General features: G+C 33.9%; 1 protein-coding gene across 8 annotated transcripts; it reads left to right on the top strand.

Annotated features, from left to right (window-relative positions):
- The first annotated feature begins 1203 nt into the window (after nt 1-1203).
- hnrnpdl (heterogeneous nuclear ribonucleoprotein D-like) lies at nt 1204-8507 on the top strand. Of its 8 annotated transcripts, none has more exons than NR_137312.1 (9): nt 1204-1429; nt 2997-3165; nt 3254-3415; nt 3549-3680; nt 5157-5262; nt 5345-5506; nt 6940-7028; nt 7382-7485; nt 8209-8507. NR_137312.1 is itself a non-coding variant. In NM_001328494.1 (8 exons), the coding sequence occupies exons 1-7, from the start codon at nt 1341-1343 to the stop codon at nt 7008-7010; spliced, it is 891 nt and encodes a 296-aa protein (NP_001315423.1). In that variant the 5' UTR covers nt 1204-1340; the 3' UTR covers nt 7011-7028; nt 8209-8507. The 8 variants fall into 8 exon arrangements, 4 of the variants coding, with proteins under 4 accessions (NP_001315423.1, XP_087125287.1, XP_087125288.1 ...); XR_015500295.1 differs by having other exon boundaries at nt 1207-1429; nt 5345-5503; NM_001328494.1 differs by lacking the exon at nt 7382-7485.
- The last annotated feature ends 37 nt before the right edge of the window (nt 8508-8544 follow it).

The following is an 8544-nucleotide window of genomic DNA, read 5'->3' as shown; positions in this document are numbered from 1 at the left end:
GCAGAAAAGTCTCCACCCTCTGTCATCATGTCAGCATAGATTTTAGGTAATTATGCGTTTTATTTGCAATACATTTGATTTTTAATCGTGAATATATGCATGTAAATTTTATATTTATATTTAACATAGTGGACTACAACTCAATAATTAACAGAAATTGATAATAATAATAATAATGATAATGATAATAATAATAGATTTTAGAAAACAATACACAATTACCATTTTAGCATCTATCTGCTGTTTCCAGTTATTAAATCTATCTGTTGTTTAGAATTACGACGTGTAGCCCGTATTAGATTTTATTTTTGTTTTCCATCTGGCAACCCTGCTGCTGGGATGGGTGAGGAAGTAAATAAGCTAAAAATAACTGTAAAATTGTTTACCTATCGCATAAAGTTTATTCATTTGTGTATTCTGAATATCAAAATTGTTTTGAAAAAACACAGTAGCACCTGCATAGTGTTCGGGCAGACGTTATTTTGTGTAATTTGCACAATTTTTAATTTTATCAATGTCTAATTGTACGTACAAGATATTTTAATATAAATAAAATAATTTATATTTGTAGCTATTATAAAACAAAATCTTCTGGAAGTGCATTAAAGTGGATTTAAAATCTTATTATGATTATTACACATTATAATACATCATTATACATATTTGTAAGCATTTGTATTAGTATTGTGGATGCCTGTGGTTTATCTTTTAAAAAATATATGTATTTATGTCGCTCCTTTAATATATTTATAATTTTCATGCTATTGTTATTTATGTTTTTTTTTTTGTACAAATATATACCTATGCTGTGTTTGCATAAAATATTAAATAAACTATACGGGTCTTGTTCATATGAGTACATTTTCATAGTTTCATTATGAATTATTTTCCTGTTTTGTTTCCAACTTTCATTTTTGCGTCGTCTATGGGGCAGGGCGACCAAACCAAGCCAGTTTGAACTACAAATCAGTGTATTTAATGCAATAGTTTAAAATAATATTGTAAGAAATGACATTTTTCACTATCAAACTAGAGCAAAGGAGGATGTGACAAGGAACACGATAATTTTATAAACTGTCTAATGTTGTCACTAGGTAATATAATTGAATGAAACGTAAATAAACACAAAAGTAAATAAACAAATAAATGTATTTGCATAAGCTCCGCCCACTGCCTCTCTTTCTCGTGCAGACGGATTTCGTCACTGATCTCCGTCCGTCCGCCATTTTAATCAACGCGGCACTTTATTCGTGTTGAAGTGTTTGACCTTTTAAAACCGGCGTAATATAATCTATAATATATATCTCGCGGAGGATCAAAATAACTACACATACTTCAAAATGCAGGCCGAAGAGCAAGGTGACTTTAGCACCGATGAGTTTCCCGAAGGCTCCAAAATAAACGCGAGTAAAAACCAGGAGGATGACGGGTGAGTCCCGGAGAGCGGCCTGCCTGCGACACCCCGCTAAGAGACACTAGTGCAGGCAGACGCCGGTCTGCTTCATCTTTAAACGACTAATTCAAATGGAATACGTTTTTAAAATGTCTACGTTATTAATATGCACAACATAAAGCTTAAAGACGCCTAGAATCTTGTTGTTCATTACGTACCCGTTTGCAGATTAGCATCTAACTTAATGGCTTGGCGTCCAGTTTGTGCGTAATATTATTAACGTTTATAACGCTTTCAAAATTGCTATAACATATAACATACGCATCGGAAGAATAGTTATGTCATAAAACATGCATTTATTTTGAAATGAATGTAATATAAGTTATTTAATACCTTTGGAAATTTGTGGGAGGGAAAAGGGTAACGTTTAACGTTACTGTGTTTTTATCATGCTAATTATTAATTTAAATTTTCAAATTCATCATTAATACCTACTAAATTGTACTTCTTTGGGATATCAGATTACGTACGAATCGTAATTAAGCTATAAATTCACGATTTACTCGAATATTATACATTTATGAAATATAATAACATTTATTCTGAGAATTACTAATACTAAACGCAATGGAATTTAATCAAATAGCTGTGACTGAGTTTATAATTGAAGGGCCAGACAGAATCTGCAGGCCTTTTTGCTATTTCTTGAGATAATTTGTAAAAAAAAAATTTGCAGATTTAATATGCATAATGGTTTTGGTAGTATCATAACTAAAAAAAACTTAATATATTAAATTAAAAGTAGTACCTTTTTAACTTTTATTTAATGTTTACAATGCAAATCCAATCAGATCCACTTATTTGGTAAACAAAGCAAGCCTCTTGTTTAATATATCTACTAAAAGACTAAAATATATTATTTCATAAACTGTATTGTAAATAAATCAATTGCACCTTTTTAAATTAGTTAATAATATCTCTGAAATTCATTTATTATCCCTGAATTTAATTTAAAAACGGAATATATATAAATTTACACGTTTATACAAGTAAATAAATATACTTAATGATGGGCTTAAAAAATGAACGCGCAGATTTCGTGTGGGCCTACTCATAATTCTTCGAAAGTCCAAACTCGCATATTGATTTCATTCTAAACAACAAAACGATTCCATTCTGAGGTCCTTTCAAACACTATATCACATTTTACTTGCATTTAATATTTATTTTAATGAATAATAATAATATTATAAAACATTTTACACACTGTGATACTTGCATAACAATTACCAACATGGCTTTAGCGTTTTTTTAATGTATGAAAAGGGTAAATATATATTTTACAAAACTTTTAGTAACTAATATAACTGCATAGATTATTTTATGAAGTAATTCTAAATAATTGTACTTTGGGAAGCCTAAAACATCTGTCAGATTTAGTTCTTCTAGTAAATATATACATATTTTTTAATTCAAAGGTTTATAATTTGTATTTAAGTGAAAGTACTGAGCTTAAAAATAAAACCGGTTTATTATGTTACAGTAGATGGTAATGCATTGTTAATTCAGTGACGTGATTTGAATCTTGTTTGTTTTGGTGTAGGAAAATGTTCATTGGTGGACTCAGTTGGGACACCAGCAAGAAAGACCTCACTGATTACCTGTCCAGGTTTGGAGAGGTCCTCGACTGCACCATCAAAACAGACCCATTGACCGGCCGCTCCAGGGGCTTTGGATTCGTGCTCTTCAAAGATGCTGAGAGCGTGGACCGGGTATGCGAGCCCTTGTCAGTCATTGTGTATGATGCAAATATATGAACAAAAGTTTGCTCATAGCTGTTTCTTGATGGGTTGTTTTTAGGTGTTGGAGTTGACGGAGCACAAGCTGGATGGTAAATTAATTGATCCCAAGAGAGCCAAAGCCATCAAGGGCAAGGAACCCCCTAAGAAGGTTTTCGTTGGTGGTCTCAGTCCAGACATTACTGAGGAACAGCTCCGGGAATACTTCGGAGTTTATGGGGAAGTGAGTGACTTGAATTCAAATCTGTACGAGAGCTAATATTTCACATAAAAAAGGAAAGGAATGTATATTTTTTGGAAGTAGGGCCCACAAACTGGTACTTTTAATCCAATCTGTATTTTTTTTCTCTCAAAAGATTGAAAGCATCGAGCTTCCCACAGACACCAAGACGAATGAGCGACGGGGATTCTGCTTTGTGACATTCGCTTTAGAAGAGCCTGTTCAGAAACTGCTGGAGAACAGATACCATCAAATCGGATCAGGGAAGGTATGTTGATGACAAAAATATGATGCATCAAATCAGTTTAGTAAATAAAACAGGGCTCAACAATAAGGACTGCCCGGTGGCCCGGGGCCAGCGTGCGAGGCGCTCTGGACAGTAGACAGAATTGTTACTGGCCCGATTCGTAGTGCCTTGTCACAAAAGTTCAATTCGTCTGCGACTATTTGTCAATTGCATATGAATACAGTCTTAGAATCGAGAAACAGTTTGTGCTTGTAAGCCTTTAAATGCTGCCTTCTCAGTGATGTCGTAAACACCATGTTGCTTTTCGGTTCCTTTTATCTGATTGGATGTTGTGAGCATGTCGTTTTTTTTGTAACCTGGTAAAAACCAGTACAGCGAAATGAATTTATGAGGCTAAAAGAATGTCTTGGAAGCAGACATTTACGTGGGTACAATGCGAAGATATGCTCATTATACATTTTTAAACATTTTAAATTATGAAAATTCTAGATTCAAAACACATTTTTGACACAATATTAAAAACGTGGCTAAGAAATATCTATTAACTTAACTTTTTTTTGTTGGGGCCAGTGAAAATATTCGCAGGGCAAGTAAAAATCTGAACCGCTGTCCCAATCGGGCCAGTAGAAAAAATCCTTAGCGTTGAACTCTGTAAAATAAAAAAAAAAGTAAAAATTTAGTAAAGTAAGAGTTCATATAGTTATTTTTACAATGTTGCTGTATGATGATGGTAGCGGTCACCGCTATTATCCGATATTAGATATTAGAGAACGCATTTATTCAGGAAATATTTTAAGGAAATAAGGCTTCATCTTCTGGAGGATTTTTAGAATATTTATTATTAATCAAACAAAAAAAATTGTACATGACTCTTCCTGGTGTTGTTGCTGTTTTTTTTTTTTTTTTGTACAATGAATGTTTGTTTAGAAACTGATGTGATTGTATGTTATCCATTGTATATTTAGTATAGGTTTTGCCATGACAATAGCCAATGCTGCTGATAAGGCATTAACAAACAGATAAATACATACATAAATACATAAATAAATAAATAAATAAAATGTGCTTCTCCCAGATAAACAGCCACTTTCATATATTTAGGATAAGTTGGATACGTAACGTGTTGTAGATCCAGCAGCTCTAATCTCTCCACTGCATCGCACATCATGCAAAATAGATCAAAGAATATGATCATTAACAAGCAGTTTAAATAATGAAATGCATGGTCTTGCACATCTTTGAGAATCGTATTATCAGAGGCTTCACAATAGAATTATGACGTTTGTTAATATTTGCATAAAATGGGGGGGAAAGGCACACTTTGTGGTGTCACATGATAAAGCATCATGAAACTTGTGGTATAATTAATAGGACATTAAAAAAACTCATAATGGTTAGTTTAAGTATTTAAAACTTGTGTATGAAAGGGTGAATGAATAAATGGCTTTTAACCCGTTATTGTTGATGTGAATATCTTGTTCTTATGTTTGTTCACAGTGTGAAATTAAAGTAGCCCAGCCTAAAGAAGTCTACAGACAGCAGCAGAACAGAGACCGGGGCTTCGGAGGAGGACGAGGAGGCTTCAGGGGCCGTGGTGGAAGAGGTAAACGCTTCGAGAAATGACAAGAGCTGCTGCTGCTTCCACAAGTTCTTGAACTAAACCAACAAACTGTTTTTCTGAACAGGACAAGGCTTTAATCAAGGGTACAACAACTACTACGGCCAGAACTATGGCGGAGGCTACGGCAACGGATACAACCAGGGCTACAACGGCTATTCTGGCTATGACTATTCAGGATACAACTATCAGAATTATGGCTATGGACAAGGCTATGATGATTACAGTGGTAATACAACACGTGTTTTCTCCTAAGTGTTGAATAAAATAAGAAGTGCAATGAATCGGCAGTATTTTTTCAGGCAGTCCGTGTGGCTTGAGTTAATCGTTAGTGCCAAAAACCCATTTGGTGGGAGTTTATGTAATTTTTCAACTAAAAACTATATTGCAGGGATTTTGTACAGGGATTATTTTACACTTAGTTCAGGTATAACATTGTCAATTTATAAACATTTAAAAACATAATATAGTGTTTTTTTTTTTATTTAATTTATTTATTTAAATAAAAATGTCAAAATGGGTAGATTGGAAAATATTTAGTACATTTATTTAAATGGAGTTTATTTTATAAACATTTATATTAACATTAAACATTATATTATACATTAAAATATGAAATTTCCAGGGCTTTCAGCCTTTTCTTTTCACAAAAAATATAAGAATATGTAGAATAATACATAAGTTTGCTCTCTAAATGAAACACTTTATCAGATGGTTGGACATTTTGTGATGTTTAGCTAGCTTTGTCAGTTTGTAGCTCCGCATTTAATTGACACTGCCAAAAAAATACTATTTTTATCTGGAGACTTTACATGAAATATTTTTAAAATGTGAATCCTTTTGAAATTGTCCAATTTTTATCAGAAGTAAACCTTAAACTGTTTTAGATTTTTATATTCTCGTTATTATTTATGTATTTCATCTTGTGTATTATTTATTGCTGTTGATGACTTTTAATTGTTAGAATATTTCTATAATTATAGAAAATTATACTTATAAAATGTGGTAAACTTGATCTGTTTTTTGCCATGACATGGCCAGAAAAGCTGATATAGCAAACTCAACATTCTTCCTCATTCACTGACAAAAAAAACTAATTAAGCGGCATTAAAATGAATACATATTTAAAACATGATTTATAATATTACATTAAATGGTCATTGTTTGAAATAAAGCAGTTTTACAATATTATAATATAGTTTATTATATATATTTTTTAAATAAAAATATTTTTGAAAGCATTTTAATTCACTTTGTGTGCTGAATAGTGATTCTTTTAACATTTACCTTTAGCAAATTTAGTTTTTACTAAGTAGTTGTCCCAACATATATTTATGTATACGGTTATGTGTAGTTTTTAATGCACATTGACTGTCATTTACATCAGTGTTTCTCAACCACATTCCAGGAGGACCACCAACACTGCATGGATGTCTCCTTTCTCCGTCACACCCATTAGATGGGTTTCAGTCTCTGCTAATGAGCTGATGATCTAAATCTGGTGGGTTTAGTTGAGGAGACATGAAAAATATGCTGAGCTGGTGGTCCTCCAGGAACATGGTTGAGACACTGATTTACATAATATTGTGTTTTTAGTTTTTTTCACATACATGTTGCATTTCTGCTACACCGGGCCTCATCACTGTATATATTAAATTATAGGTCAACAGAGCAGCTATGGCAAGGCCTCACGGGACAGCGGAAACCATCAGAACAGCTACCAGCCGTATTGATGAAGTGGCGAAACAATGGTAAGATTGCCTACTTGCTGCGCTCTGAGCTCGACCTCAATATTAAAGATCAATAGACAATAAACTAACAGCCTAAGGAGTAGAGTACATGTCTATAGATCTTTAATTGCACCTGTTTGTGTAGCCATTTTGCTTTTTTTAGCGTGCCAGAAAAGCGTAAGCGTTTTTCTGTAGGTTTTTTCCATTTTCTCCTCCTGCTTTAACAGGTGATCATAAAGGAATAACATAGAAAAAGTTGATAGCAATGCTAACAGGTAATGTACGGCTAAAAGGGTACAGAGTAAAAGGCGCCTCTCCTTATTTTTCCTTTCTTTCCCTAATTCTGATTATTGTACCTTGTTTGTACCTGCCAGCGGGGACTTCATTGCAGGCCGTGTGTCACCTGACCACGTCATTCTCTGGGCGTCGCACATAGCGGGCAGAGAGCACGGCATGCACGAGAAAGCGCTGTCCTGTGGTATGGTCTCTTCCAACTTCCTGTACCAGCGTAAAACAAACAAACAAAGGAGATTTTCCCCCATTTCATTAAGTTGTTGGTTTTCGTTAACAGTTCCAAATGTTTTTTTCCAGGACTTTGTTAATGTAACCTAAAAGTGATTGATAACTGCTTTGTTGTATGCTCTTTTTTTCAATTGTAGTGCTCTTGTATTTCAGTTGTGGAGCTTCAGTGATTGATTTATTAATTTATTTCTTTGTAATGTTTGGTTTTTGGTTACCTCCCCATGTAAATAATTGCATAAACTCTCTCATAATGCTTGCTTTTTCTTTAGAGGCCATAGAGAACTTCAAATGGGTACACCTCAGTGCTTTTTTCTTAAGCATAGCCTTTAAAGATCATATGTAAAGTGAGTTTTACGAAGCCATTAAAAGCTGAGAAATCTGATTTAAAACAGTTCAAGGATTGGCTAAAGTTTTTAATAACCATACCGTTTACACAGGATAAAGGCTAACCTGTTTGGGCTCGCTCCTCGATTGGTCCACAAACCGCTTGGAGCTGAGGCTTTTGCTGGCTTATGAGCTGTTCTGTCAGTCGGAGACGTTTAACATATGATCTTTAATCCTTAATGATGGTTTTCCTAGTTTAAAATCGACAGCTCAAGAAGTTAAACACTGAAACATGGACGTGCTTTGCTCGAGGTGTGGAAACCGGGTGATTCATCTCTGCTCTCTTCTCTTGTAGGTGGGCAGGTTGACTTCGACATTGCTCCTCGGAGGCAGCTTGTGTGGAATCCTGTCCTTAAACAACTATTAAAAACGTTATTCGGTCCTCTGGGGACAAATCCAGTGTCTAACCTTGTAAATAGCGAGGTGTTTCGTTTCCCAAGTTTGTCTTATTCTGTGCTTTGTTCAGATTGAACCTGTAGGTTTTGTGCTGATGTGTTCTTAAGTCTTGATTAGGAAAAGTGTCCTTTATTTTGTATTTTTAGTTCTTTTCCTGACGTTTTTGGATAAAGGGATTAAAAATTCTGAGAAAACCAATGTTTCTTTGTCGTGTGATTATTTTATACAACATTTA

Source organism: Danio rerio, chromosome 10 (genome assembly GCF_052040795.2).
Source record: "Danio rerio strain M-AB ecotype USA chromosome 10, GRCz13ab, whole genome shotgun sequence".
NCBI lineage: Eukaryota > Metazoa > Chordata > Actinopteri > Cypriniformes > Danionidae > Danio > Danio rerio.
Note: the sequence above shows the minus strand (reverse complement) of the source record. Positions and strands in the feature narration are given on the sequence as shown.

Bases quoted from the DNA above. Each gene is read 5' to 3' on its own strand.
- hnrnpdl (NM_001328494.1), top strand. From the start codon at position 1,341: ATGCAGGCCGAAGAGCAAGGTGACTTTAGCACCGATGAGTTTCCCGAA. The intron at 1,430-2,996 runs GTGAGTCCCGGA...GTTTTGGTGTAG, and splicing joins AAAAACCAGGAGGATGACGG to GAAAATGTTCATTGGTGGAC. The intron at 3,416-3,548 runs GTGAGTGACTTG...TTCTCTCAAAAG, and splicing joins ACTTCGGAGTTTATGGGGAA to ATTGAAAGCATCGAGCTTCC.